Source organism: Oncorhynchus clarkii, chromosome 18 (genome assembly GCF_045791955.1).
Source record: "Oncorhynchus clarkii lewisi isolate Uvic-CL-2024 chromosome 18, UVic_Ocla_1.0, whole genome shotgun sequence".
Classification (NCBI taxonomy): Eukaryota; Metazoa; Chordata; class Actinopteri; order Salmoniformes; family Salmonidae; genus Oncorhynchus; species Oncorhynchus clarkii.
Window position 1 is genome coordinate 31,889,847 of NC_092164.1, and position 17,651 is coordinate 31,907,497.

At 43.6% G+C, this 17,651-nt stretch overlaps 1 protein-coding gene across 1 annotated transcript in view; it reads left to right on the forward strand.

The window, feature by feature from the left end:
* Positions 1 to 636: 636 nt before the first annotated feature.
* Positions 637 to 17,651, forward strand: part of LOC139373335 (dolichyl-diphosphooligosaccharide--protein glycosyltransferase subunit STT3B) — a 95,385-nt gene continuing 78,370 nt past the window's right edge. The window contains exon 1 of the mRNA XM_071113737.1: positions 637 to 1,180. Coding sequence (XP_070969838.1) covers positions 921 to 1,180 — 260 coding nt within the window. The 5' untranslated portion in view covers positions 637 to 920. The remainder of the gene's footprint in view (positions 1,181 to 17,651) is intronic.

The following is a 17,651-nucleotide window of genomic DNA, read 5'->3' on the forward strand; positions in this document are numbered from 1 at the left end:
TACATTTGTGGCAGAATCCAATATTTTAGCATTTCAATCAACCAATCATTCAATCTATTGATCTCCAATCAATTGTATCACAGTCAATTAAAAAAACTCACCCATTTCCTCTGTTGATGCCTACATATCTAAAAAGCATAGAATAAAAGATGCAAACTGTACTATCCAGAGAACTATACCTAGGTTACACAATGATTTATGGTGTACTTTTGTCTTTGCTGGGGGACAAATAGTGAGGAGAACACATACATCTTTATTAATAACCATGCCTGAGCAGAGAACCTCCAAGGGCAATATAAATATCACTTCACATTAAAGTTATTCATCTTCACAATCTCACAGTCTCTCTCCTGTCGACAAGACAAGACAACCCACCCATTCCATTCTCAGAGTCAGGGACATGTATCATGCAACCACTTTATGGGCAGCTTGGCCAACATTTGAATAATGATCAAATCCACACAGTAAATGATTAAAGAAACCATAATTACTCATTTTTAAGCGGATATAACAATTATATTGTAGGCCCTATAATAAATACACATCCAGGGTTTCAACATGCTTATGTCGGTTCTGACATTCCATTGGTAGATACATCGGTCTGTCATCGTGGTACTTGCGCGGGATTGGTTTCTTAATGTCCAACGGCTCAGCAGTCTTTGGCTCCTGTTGTACCTGTCGTTCTGTGAGAGGCTATCGGTGGTTCCTGTTGTTCCGCCCATTCCCTCCCCTCACCAGTCAGTCAGACCGACTTTTGGCGAGAGCGTGCTGTAGGTAATGGTGGTTGTCACTGACAAATGTGAATAAAAAGCCGGTGGATTTACAGCGAAGGTAAGGAGAGAAAACCACGTCAAAAATATAGGGAGCGGAACCGGAGTAAAGGGAGACAGGGAAGCGTGCTCTTTCAAACCACGCAGAATATGGCGGAGCACCACACGGCTACTGACAGCAAGCACAAAGCGTCCTTGAATGCCGGGGGCTCGCTGCATGGTAACAGCCGACCTAACGCCGCGTGTGGAGGAGGGGGCAAAGGAGGCCTCTCTGGCGGACTGGCACAGCCGGCAGGGTGGCAGTCCTTACTCTCCTTTACCATTCTTTTTCTGGCCTGGTTGGCAGGCTTCAGCTCAAGACTTTTTGCAGTGATCCGGTTCGAGAGCATCATCCACGAGTTTGATCCATGGTAAGTAGTTAACTCATTTCCAGTATTAGCTAGCTAGCCAACAACTGCCTTTGGTTGTGTTGTAGTAAATATGCTCGCTAGCCACGAGCGACTCATGCTTGCTGCTGTTCTAGATGGGTTGATGCCTCGCTTTATTGACTGCACTGTAATGTCTGGCGATTTGTCTCCCTGGCCGCACAATGCAGTTTCCCTAGTCAACTACTGTATCTTGCACAACTTCACCGGTTGCAAAACTTTTACCGGACGGTTTTTCAAATATGATGAGTAACTTCAGCTCGCTAATCTAATAGCTAACCAGCTAGCGTTGTAAAACTAACACAGGTCAACCTGCAAAGCAACAATATGCTCCGTGTTATAAATAGGCTGACGGATTGTTAGCTAACTACTGTAACTTTAGCTAGGCAAGTAATGTCCCGAAGTCAGAACACCCTTGACATTTCCTCGTGAGGAATAGGCCTAGAACTTTGTTGTTCTAGTTGATGGGCTCTCCAACCCTGGTCCCAGAGAGCTGCCGCGCTGAAGGTTCACTCCGACTCGAATCTAGCACACCTTATTCTAATAACTAGCTGGTTGATAAATTGAATAAGGTTAGTTACAACTGGGGTTGGAGAGCCTTGTTCTAGTCATTCATTCATCGATTCACTCACTTATTCAAGTTAAGTATCCTAGCCAAAGTCAGTGTTATCGTGGCTCCAAGAGGACAGTCAGTGCCACTTCACTTTGGGTAGGACATGGTCAACTAGGTTCTGCATCTCAGGTTTTAGAGTATCATTTATAATTCCCAAAACATCCAAGGTTGTGGAAATGTATAATACTATAGGATAGGCATGTAAGTACTGCTCTACACAATGGTATTGTCCTCCTAACATTAATGTGGCCACTGGACAGCTTGAATGTAGTTGGACACTGCCAATTTATAATACAAATCAAGTTGATGTGGCATTTCTTATGACGGCAGGATTGAAACCCGGAAGCCAGGGGCCGTGTCTCCCCTCGATTTGTTCTTGGCTATTCCTTCACACTGTACACATTCTGCTATTGTTTATCTGTCAAAATGGTTCACACTGTACTGGCCGGCTGGCTGCACTGCCATTCATTCTTGGGGTTGTTATCAAATCGGTGTCCCATTCAAACAGCACTGCTGATGTGCTTTTATTGTAGACTATGTAGACTACTAGCCAATACTCAACTGTTGTTACTGGACTGACACAAGTATTGGCTAGTAGTGTACATGATTACACAAGGTGCAGTTAAACTGCAGTTAAACATCTGAATTAGTGCATTATCATCAATAAAGTGCATTTTAATCTGCCTAGGCAGTGTTGGTGTGCGCTCATTTTAAAGGGAAACTTTGGTATTTTGGCAATGAGGCCCTTCATCTACATCCCCAGAGGCAGATGAACTTGTGGATACCATTTTCATGTCTGTGTCCAGTTAGAAGGACGTTTTGCTAGCCAATGTTAACTGTCGTTAGTGCAATGATTGGAAGTCTGAGTATTTGCTAGCGTGCTATGTTAACGAGCAGGGATAATTGGTAGATCCTGGGCTAATGTTGCACTTTTCACAGCTACTACTATTATCCCTCTCCTGTTCTAAGCACCAAGCTTTGTCCAGACCTAAGTGTGTTGTCTGTATGAAGTACCTTCAAGTAGAACACCAGAGAACCTCCTCAGCAAAATTACAAGGAGACTCAATGCAGAATTGCACTGTGTGAGTCCCAAATGACACCTGGTCAAAAGTATTGCACTATATAGGGAAAAGGGTGCCATTGATTATTTTGGCCTATGTCTGATATGCTGCCTAACGGACCACCTTGGGTGGGCACATGGTTTCCCAGCCGTTCTATAAGGTAAATCGTTTGCTAGCTGTGTGATGTACTAGGTGACCTGAGGACTGTGGGAAGCTCATTCACCCATCTATCAAGCTCTCCCAGATGCATTAAAACCAGACGTGTCATATTTGATGCAGCAGATGATTTGTAACTCTTGCTGCTGTTAGGAGTATATTCAAAGAGCGTTCCTCAAATCAATTCTCTTTCATGACATTGAGTTTGTCTTGAGCCTTGGTCTGTTTTTAATTTTAGATTCAATCGCTGTTAACTTCCAAATGCTTGTGATTAAATTAATCAAGTGTTTTACTTACAAATCATGGTTATCTGAGGACTGAGTTGGTATCTTGGTTGCCTAGATGCTATAATACCACTATTGCTTTTTGGTTGAGCCTCCTCTCCAGCAATATGAAACTAACCATTATGTTGAACAAGCAGGCAATTTGAAAATGCGAGATTGGCTCTGTCAGCAGTATGCCAAGCTAATATTGAAATATGCAAACATTTGTCTGTGATTGAACAGTGAGTGGCATGGCAAGCCTGTTATATTTCACACTGCTCTCTAAGATTGTATTCTCCCCACCTCTTGGACTTTTGGAGAACAGTTGGGGGTATTACAGTAATAATATAGCCAATTTGCCTTATTGGGTCTGTAGGCTACTTGTTTCAAACACAAGGCTACGTCAATCAGTGTAAGGTTTTGTGTAGAAACTCATGTCTAACTTCAGCATTGCTCACCATTGCCAAAACATCACTTGGATCTTTTAAACAATTACAGCACATCTCATTCATCAAGATGCTGCATTGACTGACTGAATGCACTGCAAACACGTCATTGAGCTTACTGAAATTCATTCCACAAGCTTGAAATCCAAGCAATAGCCTACACACCTCTTTGGGGGGGAAGTGACCCCCTAAATCCCCTCTGGCAAATTTCTCTCTCTTTGTTCAATATTTGCCAAGCTGCTGATGGAGCCATTCAATATCACTCAAAGGGGTTGATTCCCACACGTCTGTGGTAACATCTGTCTGGGTTATTGACTGAAAAGAAAGTGGATTCCATCCAGACAGTGCACATGTAGGGAACTGGGACTGTCTGTCCTCCAGTTATCCCTGGTCTACTGCACATGTAGGGAACTGGGACTGTCTGTCCTCCAGTTATCCCTGGTCTACCGCACGCACATGTAGGGAACTGGGACTGTCTGTCCTCCAGTTATCCCTGGTCTACCGCACATGTAGGGAACTGGGACTGTCTGTCCTCCAGTTATCCCTGGTCTACTGCACATGTAGGGAACTGGGACTGTCTGTCCTCCAGTTATCCCTGGTCTACCGCACGCACATGTAGGGAACTGGGACTGTCTGTCCTCCAGTTATCCCTGGTCTACCGCACATGTAGGGAACTGGGACTGTCTGTCCTCCAGTTATCCCTGGTCTACCGCACATGTAGGGAACTGGGACTGTCTGTCCTCCAGTTATCCCTGGTCTACTGCACATGTAGGGAACTGGGACTGTCTGTCCTCCAGTTATCCCTGGTCTACCGCACATGTAGGGAACTGGGACTGTCTGTCCTCCAGTTATCCCTGGTCTACCGCACATGTAGGGAACTGGGACTGTCTGTCCTCCAGTTATCCCTGGTCTACCGCACATGTAGGGAACTGGGACTGTCTGTCCTCCAGTTATCCCTGGTCTACTGCACATGTACCGTGAACATATATCAAGGCAGATTACTTGAAACAAGGAAGGTGCAACTCACTGCACTTACTCTGAAGCAGGATGTGGAAAAGTTCCAATTCTCATAGATCTCCAACAGCGGCTTGGCTGAGGAGTATCCTAAAACCTAAGTTTATTCCCTGCAGCATCTGTCGCAGCCATCTGTCCAACAGCTAATGAAATATTCAGTGCAGTGTGGTGTCCAATTACCTGCAGTGGGTGGCAAACTTTGTAAAACAAAACGGAGTCCCTATAATGCATTGCTCGGCTCACACAGCACAGGGCACAAGGCTTGATTTGATCCTATCTCCCGCAATGAATTGGGCTTACCAGTGCTTTGGCTCCATAGTTCCAATTGTATTTAACCTATGTCATCAAATGCAGGCCTAGGCCAGAATTGCAAGTACCTCAAATGGGTAATTAACCAAGGAGATGGAATGTTTTGTGATTCTTAAAACAAACAAAAGCAGCATGTTAAATGTACTCTGGATAGTGAGTGCACATGTTGAAAGAATCTTTATCTCGTTAGTGTTCTCGCATTGGATCACTCTACCCACCCTGTTGGAAGTGACTCATCGATTAGAATCACAGATCCATCCTGAGGATCATTGAATTGACACGTAAAAAGGAACCTTTGTTGGGCTCCTGCAGATGAGGAAAGGCAGCTGTATGATGAAGGCTCCTGCTAATTAGCCAAGTGTTGAGGAGACCTGTGAGATGAGACCAATCATTGTGCATTTTCTTGAAGCACATTTTCAATACCAAAGACGCTGATTGTGTTCTGGCTTCAGTTAGACTCCGCTCTCTCAGGCGTAACAGAATTCGTATCACACCCAATACAGAGGGAACGATCACTCGCACCACTTTATTCTCCTGTTGTTTTCAATCAAGGTTGTTGATGCTAAGCTCACGATTAAATTCCATTTCCCGCGTACCCATCCCCAGGGTGCAGAGGCAGTGGTGGAGGCGATATGGCCGCCGCGTGCTGTTCCTACCCTGGGCACCTACAGCACGCGTAGGAGCTGGCAGGAAGGAGCTTAGAGCCGAGGGGCCTCTTTTTATAACTGTTGTGGAAATGTTACACTAAATATCTGTGTGCGCCATTTCTGAAAAGACTGATTTTATAAACTCGGGGCATACCATACATATGCACGCTTCTCTGTTATAAATCAGACCTCTGATAAAACTGTGTGTGAACCAGAATTATAACTGCGCCTGAGCGCCCATCATTTGCCTTTTATGGTGACAATGTCCTTTTTTGCTGTATAATTCAGAACTATTAGCATTAGGCCACGGCATACAAAATACATTGTTGTTCAATATTTAGTTTAACAATAGATTCGATTTCTATGTCCTGGTATAGGCTCTGAGATTAAATAGGCAATGATGCCGCGCTCATATCGCACAGCAATACTGTAGCCTAAGCCTTCCCATACTGTCAACTATTCTACATAAGTCACCTGTCTATTTACTGTGTTGGCTAGCTAAATGTACAAACAAAAATAAACTAATTGCAAAGACATGCAATCCAGCTCAAAGTTATACATGCTGTATATAGGTAGGAGCTACCGAAATGTAATTGTTTGTGAGTTTGGACATTTACAAGCAAATGTGAGAGACTTTACAAATGAACAAAGTTTTGACTCATGCTTGTCTGAAGGAAGAATGTTAATCGCTCTGGAGCAGAATGTGTACATGCTGTGTCTGTGGAGTCTGGAGTCACTCGGGCAAGAGGCCTGCCCGCTCTGAGAAGATTGGGTAAGAGCAGATGGGCTGAGAACGGAGAGGAGAATGCTGCCAATATCCGTATTAACTGCAACAGTGATGATTGTCATGGGGGTAGAGTAAAAGTCAGTTGGTCAGGTCTGTACAGCGTTGGTCCGACCAATCAGAATTCACGCTCTAAGACTGTTTTGATCACGTGGACTGGAATATGTTATGGGTTGCCTCTGGAGATGACATCAATGATTATGTTGACTCAGTCAAAAAAAACGATGTGATACCGTTATTCTTTTCAAAATGTTCCTGGCCCAAAAACCGTGGATTGATGGCAGCCTTGTAGGAAAACTTAAAGCGAGTGATGCTGCTTATAAACAGGGCAAGGCTGCCGGGGACAATAGGTTGGTTAAACAGTACAAATACGACCTACGCAGATCGATCAAGATGGCGAAACACAATTATAGGGACAAAGTGCAGGAGCAAGGCATATGTGGCAGGGAAAAATACCTATTTTCTCATGATTCGAGCACAATGACCATGAGCTGCCAAGGAGAGCCCCCGACGACAACGTGGGCTACACACACTCCACCGAGGACGTATGTAAGTCATTCAAACGTGTTAACCCTCACACAGCTGCCAGCCTAGACGTCATCCATAGCCGTGCCTTCAGAGCATGTGCACACCAGCTTACTGTTGTAAGCAAAACATTAGGAAATGTAGCTGGCTACATTCTTTCTATGATAAACATTAGAAATATGATGGCCATGCATAATTTCCTCCCCAAAATGTCTTGCTTTTTCATTGTACACACATTTTCTTGTGGCCGCCAGCCAAAGCCAGTCATGCATCATGCGTCCTCTGAAAAATGACCCGCCAAACCGTGCTTCTTAGCACCTGCTCGCTTAATCCGGAAGCCAACTGTTCCAATATGTCAGAGGAAACACTGTACAACTGAAGTCAGCCTGCAGGTGCCCGTCCCACCACAAGGAGTTGCTAGAGAGTGATGAGCCAAGTAAAGCCCCCCTAACCCGGACAACGCTGGGCCAATTGGCCGGTAATGACATCGAACTCCAGGCTGTAGTGCTTTAGACCACTGTGCCACTCGGGAGGCCCTACGGTAAGTTTCTTAATGTGCCAGGTGATGTGGACGCGATCTGCTTTCTCTCCTAACGTATTGTACAAATTGACTTCAGGTATTTACTTAAATCTAAACATTTTCATATAGTTTCAACTGTATTGACAGTATTGAAAAACCATCCCGTGGCTATTTCCAAATACGTCGGTATACTGTTTACCGCCTAAGGTGTGTGTGTGTGTTTATATACTCGCACTGTAGAAATAAACCTAAGACTATAAAGCACCTGCATTCCTGTTTGTTTATTTCAATTGGTTGCATTGAGATGGACATTTTCTTATTTTTGAATTATGATTGTGAATAGTGTTCGAGCAGGTTTTGCACAGTCGTTGCCGTCTGCAGCAAAGCGCAAGGCCCTCCTATACAAACAGCCCTAATTTCATGAGGATGGACAAAGCTATGCTCAGCTGGGAAGAGGAATGTGGTTGAGTTACTCGGAATTGGCAATTGCTGACTTTCCCTTTTTTCAGCCCAAATGAATTATACATAGGTATACCTAACGGTGTGGTTCTGAAAGTGTGCAACGAGGCTGCCTAACAAGAGCCTCTTCCTGTCAGCAGCCCAGAGGCAATGCAGCATCACTGTGATAAAGGGCGACAGCGCGCTGGAGTATTTGTTAATGTGATTAATTGCTTACCGCTAAGACCCCAGTGGCCTTAAATATCGATGTCTTCCTGAAGGAGGCCAGCATCCTGGGGAGTGGGAGATAAAGCCTTAGGCTTTTTTTTTTTTGAGGTCTCTGTGTGAGGCTGTGTATGCAGGGGGGATGTTTGAGCTAGCGGAATGGTATAAAACGTATCGCTTGCAAAACCTGTAGGGTAGTATTCTGCCAATAAATCATAAGGCTTAAAAATATATATATATTTTTTTTACATCCTCTCCCTCGGACTACGCACAATTGCTGCACTCAGGCTACCACTTTTAACGGGCATTAAAACAGCTCACAATTGCTGTTCTCAGTCAGTTCTTTCTCCCGCTCTCTCTCTGTATAGTCTGCCTACCCACATGCACTTGGATGCAGTTGTTGTTCCATGACCAGCAGAACCTATCCATCTTGCAATAACAGACGGAACAGTGACCTCATCGTAGGTATCATCTCAGAATGATTGCTCTGTTTCGGTAGTGTGAGCGCCCGCCTGGCTTTCGCCACCCCCTTGCTTTGGCGTTACATCTCGGTGAACAGAAACGTCAGGAGTCTAGGGCCAGAATGTTGGTCAGAAATCTAAGGGACCTAATCTGCTGATGCACAAAAAAAGAAAGCCCCTCGTTGCCAAGTCCTGGGATTTCATTCTCACTTCCCTCCCTGAGAGGATGGTTAGTATTTAGTTAGTAGTGGTGGTGGTGGATTGATGGCCGCAAACTCTTAATTTACATTTTTTTTGTCCGCTTTTAGTTGGAGTTTGATCTCTGGTCTAGGTTTGATTGCCTATCTCTCTGGGATGGATATCAGGGGCGGAGGCTAGATGATGCTAGAAGCTCTGACCGCCAACAGTCGGTGGGGGGGGGGCAGATGGGGACTTTTCATGAGTGAGAGAATCAATTGTCCAAAAAATGCATTATCCTATAAGTTTTTCATTGGGCAGGGAATCTTGTGGGGGTTGTTTTTCATTTACAAGACTAATGTTGAATTTCTTGTGAGCCTGATGGGGTTGCTTAGTGGGAGCAGAGCTGATTTAATAAGATCAACTGCTTAATATATTTTAGTGGAGAAGTTCAAATAGCTGAGTGCTTAAGTGTCAGTTTTGTATCTGTCTTTCAACTATTTCCATATTAGCCTGTAACTCGTTTTTACAAACTTGATAGTGAAAGTCCTTAACTTCAAACAGCAGTCTAGATAAGGTAGCATAACGGCAAGCAATCAAAGGGCTGTGGAAGCGAGGGCTATTGTGAAGATTGGGCCATAGTCTGCCTCTTGTGGGTTGGAAGAATCATTTACTAGATGGCTGCTGATCGGTATTTCCAGTGAGCTCATCTGGCATATTCTGTTATTGGTGGATTTTGCTGGCAGGCTGGCTGACTGATTCTCTGGGGTTGTTAGTCCCTTTTGGCTGGTTACCTGGCAAGCTGATTGGCCAGCTGGCTACTTGGTGTATCTGGTCCTGCCGTCCAAGGCAGGGCAGAGGAGGGGAGTTTTATTTTAATGGGGCCTGATGTATTGTTTTCTCTGGACATGGGCACCATCTCCGTTTCTGCTGCTGTCTGTTGTAAGCACACAGTGTCCTCTTGGCACGGCTATAGAAGGCGCCTTGCCCATTTTAGATATGCCGCTAGCTTGTGTTCAGGCCGACTGCCCCCATGTTCGCCTGCTGCAGATGCTGCTATTGTTCAAACAGTGTGTTCCAGCTCATCTCCCCCCCATTGCAATGAAGAAGAGCTGGCTTCATCGCAACCCGTGACATTATAGAACGATGGCTCTCGGGCCACATCTTTTGTTTCAGGTTGGCAAAACACTGACAGCCACTCAAGGACGAGGTTACAGGGAAGTCATCGTGGCGGAAGGAGAGGTGAAGGGCAGTGGGGAAAGGGAGAGCGGGGTGTCTTAAGAGGGACAGCTGGAATGGATTGTCATTCGGTGACAGCCAGAGAAAGACGGTCAGATTACTGTCAAATCTCCTCACACATCACGCCTTGTCGTTGCTAGTACTCTGACAGGTAGTCTGCGCAGGGTAGCCATGGAGAACCACAGGAGGGGACGAGAGGGGCAGTCTTAGCCCCCTGAGGATCAAGTGAGCCTGACATTCGGACAGCCCCCAAACTAAGCCTGATGGAGGTAAAAACCTGAGGTACAGCAGTATGATTGACGGGTGCAGAACATACTGATCGTGCATGCATTCAGCGTAGTCAGGAAGCCTGTTTTCTACATAAGTAGATGAAGGTTGACCACAGGGTCATTCTGTGAGAAGTGGAAGTTATTGGATATTAAAATGGTAGTGTTTTTTTTTAATGTGAGGAAAGCATGGCAGCAAATCAAACATGCAGATTAGGCCTAGTTTAAGTAATGGGTTAATTTAGCATCTGCTTCTTTCATTCGTTTTTGTGTAGTGAACTTTTATATTTTAGTGTACTTAGTGCATAGCTGGTCATGATCATTAACACCGAAGGAGAGCCCCTCCAATCCATTAGAGGGTATTTAATATCCAATTAGATTTTTTTAAAGCGTACCTTCAAGGATATGTCATGCAGTTTTGTACATTTTACAATCGGTTACTTCCGACTGCTGTATAAACATTTATTTCTCCTTTGATTTTTATCGGCCTCTTTCTTGGTGTTTTGAAATTGTGTAGGTTTATTCAGGCCTGCACTGCCACATTTTTCTCTTCTCCAGTCCATTTGCGAGATGTGACTTGCTGCTAATGATTGTCAGTGCTACTGAGTTCAAGGATCTTCTATAGTATTTACAGAATGCTGTGTTAGGCTAATTATCACCAGATATGACCACAAATGAAATAGTCTAGCTTTAAATAAAAAATGATTTGTTCTATTTTTCTCTAGGTTTATTTATTATAAAACTGAGTTTCCCATGACAGAACCCTTTTACAATCCAAGAGATTTCATTCTAACAGTCTTAGTATTAAAAGCAGAGATTCCTTTATCCTCTTGCCCCTTCCTCTCTCCTCAGCCTCAAATTGATTTTCAGAAATTAATATATAATATGATTTTTTTTCAGCAGCTCTTGAATTTAATTTGTCCTTGATGTGAAGCTTGGTGGTTGAGGAAGTGAGTGGCCTTCCAAATGCAAATCAATGTCCCACGTTTCATAATACCCCTTGTCTGTACTGATCCCTTTAGTCTCCAACTCCATAGGACGGACTGACCCTTTCGTGTGTGTGGGGGGGGGGGGGGGTTCCAAGTGACTTTCATATTGTATTTGTGTTTCCATTAGTTAGCCTAATATTTGGTCTAACTATAATATTTATCAGATAACTGTGAGCCAAACTACAAGCTGTAGCACTGTCACTTAGTACCTGTCAGTATATATTTTGTATTTGAACCTTTTTGTTTTAACTAGGAAAGTCCGTTATGAACAAATTCTTATTTACAATGATGGCCTACACCGGCCAATCCCAGACGACGCTGGGCCAATTGTCTGCCGCCTTATGGGAATCCCATTCAAACCATGGTGTCTGTAGCACTGAGATGCAGTGCCTTAGACCGCTGCACTCGGGAGCTCACTCGTTGGTGGATACGGCACTGATGTAGCACTTTTCACCAGTATTTGCCATGATACCATCCATTCTGACAATATTGAGAGTTCCGAATCTGAGAAACCTGGATTTGTAAAGATATTGCTGATGCCAATCTGATCAACGCCTCACCAGTATCAGGAACAGGAATTCCCTCAGTACCATTGCAATGCCAGTGGGATCAAACCACTTTGCAGAAGCCATGGTATGCTAACCAATTGCAGGGTGGCTACAGTATCACACGGTTGTGCCCTCAGAATTGAAAGCCTGACGCCTGTGACCTGACCAGTAGAAGGATGCCCTTATCGTTCTTTGCGGGATCGTAATCATTTTGATAACGTGCTCCGTCATGTATTTTTTTAATCAGTGAAAGACTCAAATAGAAAGGATGGCGATAGGGCTTGCATTCAAGGTTAAAGGTCAGGTGCTTTATCCTTCAGCACTGTTGCTGCTAAGTCACAGTAACAGTCTGGTGACCTAACAAAACATTTATAGTTGCTTTTGACTTACAAGCATCGTGGAGGTAATGGAGATGCCACATCCTTGCTCTCGCATCCCATCAGTTTCTCAGTTACTGGGGTTATTGAGTTTGTTGTCCACTTTCAATTGGATCATAAATCTGTAGCTAGGTTCCTTACCTGTTTTCCTCCCCCTGCAAATGGGGAAACAAATGAAGATGTGATTAATGAAGCTGGTGATGCACATCTTAACAGACATGCATGCACAGTGAACAGAACACCACAGGCTTTCTGGAGTTGTGCCAATCCCATTAATGTTCTCTCGTACTGTTGCTCCACAACTGGGGACCAGTGAATAATTATCTCGCAAAGAACACTTTGCGGTTTATTTTGATAGAATGTTGGTTATTAGGGTCTAGAGTTTACAAAGAACAGCTTGAAATAACAATCCATGATAGTGTTAACACGTTATTATAATTAGTATCTGTGTTTGCACCCATGGACCACGAAATGATTTGTTATTCCAAAATGACGGATGGATCAATGTTGCCTGTTTGTACGAATATCTTCCCCACTGACAGTGTTCTTTTGTTCAGTAACTCAGCCAAAACGGATGCTGCCACAGCGTCATTGCCCTGTGCGCTGACCAGGTTGACAGCAGAGGTGAGCTTAACTTGGTGTCTTTCGAACAACCTTCATTTCCTCAAAGGCTTTTAAAACTATTTCGAAGACTGTTCCGAAATGACCAACGAAGACCTCCGTTGCTTACGTGGATTCTTTTCCCCTGCATTTCTGCCTAACTAATTAAATCAAGTATCATACTTGATTACATAATCTGATCTGACATTACTAAAGCGCTGCTCTGCCTTAACAACAATATCAACAAGGCAGGTCCTACAGGCCCTAGTTTTGTTGCAACTGGACTACTGCCCAGTCATGTGGTCAGGTTCCACAAAGAGGGACCTGGGAAAAATGTACAACTGGCCTAGAACAGGGCAGCACGGCTGGCCCTTAAATGTACACGTAGGGCTAAAATTAATAATATGCATATCGATCTCTCATGGCTCAAAGTGGAGGAGAAATTGACTTCACTACTTGTTTTTGTAAGAAGTATTGACATGCTGAATGGACTGAGCTGTCTGTTTTTTAAACTACTGGCACACAGCTCAGACACCCATGCATACCCCAGAAGACATGCCACCAGAGGTCTCTTCAGTCCCCTAGTCAAGAACAGACACACAGTACTACATAGAGCCATGCCTACATGAAACCCTATTCCACATCAACTCACGCAAGCAGTAAAATCCTATTTAAAAGGGCTAAATACACCTGATGGTACAGCGACAACTGACGAGTCACACAGGTACACCTGAATTGAGTTTTGTAGTAGAGTAGTGGCTCGAGGGCACACACTGAATTTATTGTGTAATCTGTTGTGAAATGTATTTGTTTAAAGATGGTATGTATATTACTGCCCTAATATTTGATGGACCCCCCAGGAAGAGTGGGGATCCATCATAAATACATATACTCCAAGTCGACTCTGTCTCCTGAATTATGTGGTATAGAGCCCCATTGAAACCTTAGTCATTATTCATTTGTATGATCCTTGATTACATAATCCCGTGTTACGTTTTCAAAAGCAACATTTCCCCTGGTTTCCTTTTGTTGTTTGTTGGTGGCTCCCTCCTCCCCCAAGCCCTTGTAAAAATTCACTGCATTCAAAGGCTGAAAAGCCCCTGTGGCAGTATTATCTTCTCATCCCATTGTTTTTATCCCAAGTGAAGCTGCGACCTTCAAAGTATATTTCTTGAGCGACTGATGTGGTGCTTTTTCGAGAGATCAAGGGAGATGTTACAGCCACTTAGGAATTAACTCTTCTCAGATAACGATGGACCACTTTCATTATTAAAAGAACTCCTCTGCTTTATTGGAATATACACTGTTCAAAACATTAAACACCTGTTCTTTCCATGACAGACTGACCAGGTGAATCCAGGTGAAAGATATGATCCCTTATTGATGCTACTTGTTAAATCGACTTCAATCAGTGTAGATGAAGGGAGACTGGTTAAATGTGTTTTATTTGTATTTTTTTAAAGCCTTGAGACATGGATTGTGTATGTATGCCATTCAGAGGGTGAATGGGAAAGACAAAATATTTTAGTGCCTTTTGAACGGGGTATAGTAGTATACTTTCTAGAGTTTTCCCTGTTTTAACACTATAAACGTTTCTATTTACTTACGGAATATTAGCCACTTTCAATGCAACAATCCGAAACAAAATGAACTATGCAAGACTTAGTTGCAGGCAGAACGCATCGGAGTAGGATTCCATTGCAGTGACAGTCACGCCTCAGGCCTGTACTCCACACAGACCGGTGCGCCATAACCAATCAGAGCTGCAGTAGGCCTATATGCAGAAAGCATGTAGCGACGTGTGCACATTTGTTAAGGTTTTCATATCCTTTGCTGTGAGTTATTAGCCCGGTGAGTTATTAGCCCAGTTATAGATCATTTGTAGTCAGCAATGGAGGAGTGATTGCTTCCTACAAGAGCACAAAACGTGTGCATTTCTAGACCTCAGGTAAGAGCTTTAAGAGGCAGTGTTGTATTTTGAGGCGGGTTTGAATAAACTAAGTAGGCAGAGGGTAGCATCATTCGTCTGCTTCTCTGTAATAATGCTTATGGGAATAATCCTGCATTTTATTTTGTAAAGTACTTTCTTGCATCAAACATTTTCAATCACCTCGTCTGAGGACAAGTGGATAAACAGGTTAAAGTGAAGCCCTGCATGCCCCTGAATGTAGGCACTGAACACCACACATTGTTTTCTACTTTGATGGAGGACTACATTATGATCAAATAGCCACAGGGTACTTGACCACTGTTAAAAATAAATTAAAGCGTGTACAGCCTCGGTGTTCACAGTGAACGTGTGCTGGAAGTTGTACAGAATTTTCGCAATGCTCAAGTATGAGCTCAGCAGATCTGAAATTTGCTCAGTGATGAAAAACATTTAAGAGAACGTTGGGTGCACCTCAATATTAAGGTGTTTCTAATGTTTGGCACATTAGGCACTATTTATTTTCTTTGATGGGAAGAAGTAAATTCAGACTACATTTCCCTTTCGATATGTCTTTTCAATTATCAAATGTATTTATATAGCCCTTCTTACATCAGCTGATATATCAAAGTGCTGTACAAAAACCCAGCCTAAAACCCCAAACAGCAACCAATGCAGGTGTAGAAGCACAGTGGCTAGGGAAAAACTCCCTAGAAAGGCCAGAACCTAGGAAGAAACCTAGAGAGTAACCAGGCTATGAGGGGTGGCCAGTCCTCTTCTGGCTGTGCCGGGTGGAGATTATAATAGAACATGGCCAAGATGTTCAAATGTTCATAAATGACCAGCATGGTCAAATAATAGTAATCACAGTGAACAGGTCAGGGTTCCATAGCCACAGGCAGAACAGTTGAAACTGGAGCAGCAGCACGGCCAGGTGGACTGGGGACAACGAGGTCCTGATGCATGGTCCTAGGGCTCGGGTCCTCTGAGAGAGAGAATTAGAGAGAACAGGAAGGCCACGTCAGTGACTCAAGTGACGCACCCCTCCTAGGGACGGCATGAAAGAGCACCAGTAAGCCAGTGACTCAGCCCCTGTAATAGGGTTAGAGGCAGAGAATCCCGGTGGAGAGGAGGGAACTGGCCAGGCAGAGACAACAAGGGCGGTTTGTTGCTCCAGTGCCTTTCTGTTCACCTTCACACTCCTGGGCCAGACTACACTCAACCGTACAACCTACTGAAGAGATGAGTCTTCAATAAAGACTTAAAGGCTGAGACCGAGTCTGTGTCTTTCAAATGGGTAGGCAGACCATTCCATAAAAATGGAGCTCTATAGGAGAAAGCCCTGGCTCCAACTGTTTGCTTAGAAATTCTTGGAACAGTTAGGTCGGCCTGTGTCTTGTGACCGTAGCCTACTTATAGGTATGTACGTCAGGACCAAATCGGAAAGATAGGTAGGAGCAAGCCCATGTAATGCTTTGTAGGTTAGCACTAAAACCTTGAAATCAGCCCTTGCCTTATCAGGAAGCCAGTGTAGGGAGGCTAGCACTGGAGTAATATGATCACATTTTTGTTGGTTCTAGTCAGGATTCTAGCAGCCGTATTTAGCACTAACTGAAGTTTATTTAGTGCTTTATCCGGGTAGCTGGAAAGTAGAGCATTGCAGTAGTCTAACCTCGAAGTAACAAAAGCATGGATTCATTTTTCTGCATCATTTTCGGACAGACAATTTCTGATTTTTGCAATGTTACGTAAATGGAAAAAAGCTGTCCTTGAAACAGTCTTGATATGTTCGTCAAAAGAGAGATCAGGGTCCAGAGTAACGCCAAGGTCCTTCAGTTTTATTTTAGATGACTGTTCAACCATCAAGATTAATTGTCAGATTCAACAGAAGATCTCTTTGTTTTTTTGTGGGGCCTAGAACAAGCATCTCTGTTTTGTCTGAGTTTAAAAGTAGAAAGTTTGCAGCCATCCACTTCCTTATGTCTGAAACACAGGCTTCCAGCGAGGGTAATTTTGGAGCTTCACCGTGTTTCATTGAAATGTACAGCTGTGTGTCATCCGCATAGCAGTGAAAGTTACCATTATGTTTCCGAATGACCAAGTGGAATGATCACCAAGTGAAAAAATATATAGTGAAAACAATAGTGGTCCTAAAACGGAAACTTGAGGAACACTGAAAATTACAGTTGAATTGTCAGAGGACAAACCATTCACAGAGACAAACTGATATCTTTCCGACAGATGAGATCTAAACCAGGCCAGAACTTGTCCGTGTAGACCAATTTGGGTTTCCAATCTCTCCAAAAGAATGTGGTGATCGACGGTATCAAAAGCAGCACTAAGGTCTAGGAGCACGAGGACAGATGCAGATCCTCATTCTGATGCCATTAAAAGGCCATTTACCATCTTCACAAGTGCAGTCTCAGTGCTATGATGGAGTCTAAAACCAGACGGAAGCATTTCGTATAAATTGTTTGTCTTCAGGAAGGCAGTGATTTGCTGCGCAACAGCTTTTTCTCAATTTTGAGAGGAATGGGAGATTCGATATAGGCCAATTAGTTTAAAAACATATTTTCTGGGTCAAGGTTTGGAATTTTCAAGAGGCTGCTTTACTGCCACTTTTAGTGAGTTTGGTACACATCCGGTGGATAGAGAGCCGTTTATTATGTTCAACATAGGAGGGCCAAGCACAGGAAGCAGCTCTTTCAGTAGTTTAGTTGGAATAGGGTCCAGTATGCAGCTTGAAGGTTTAGAGGCCATGATTATTGTCATCATTGTCAAGTGATATAGTACTGAAACTCATTTACCACGACTGCTTATCGTGACCTTGAAATATACTTGGTTGATCTTTTTCAATGTGAAGTTCACTTA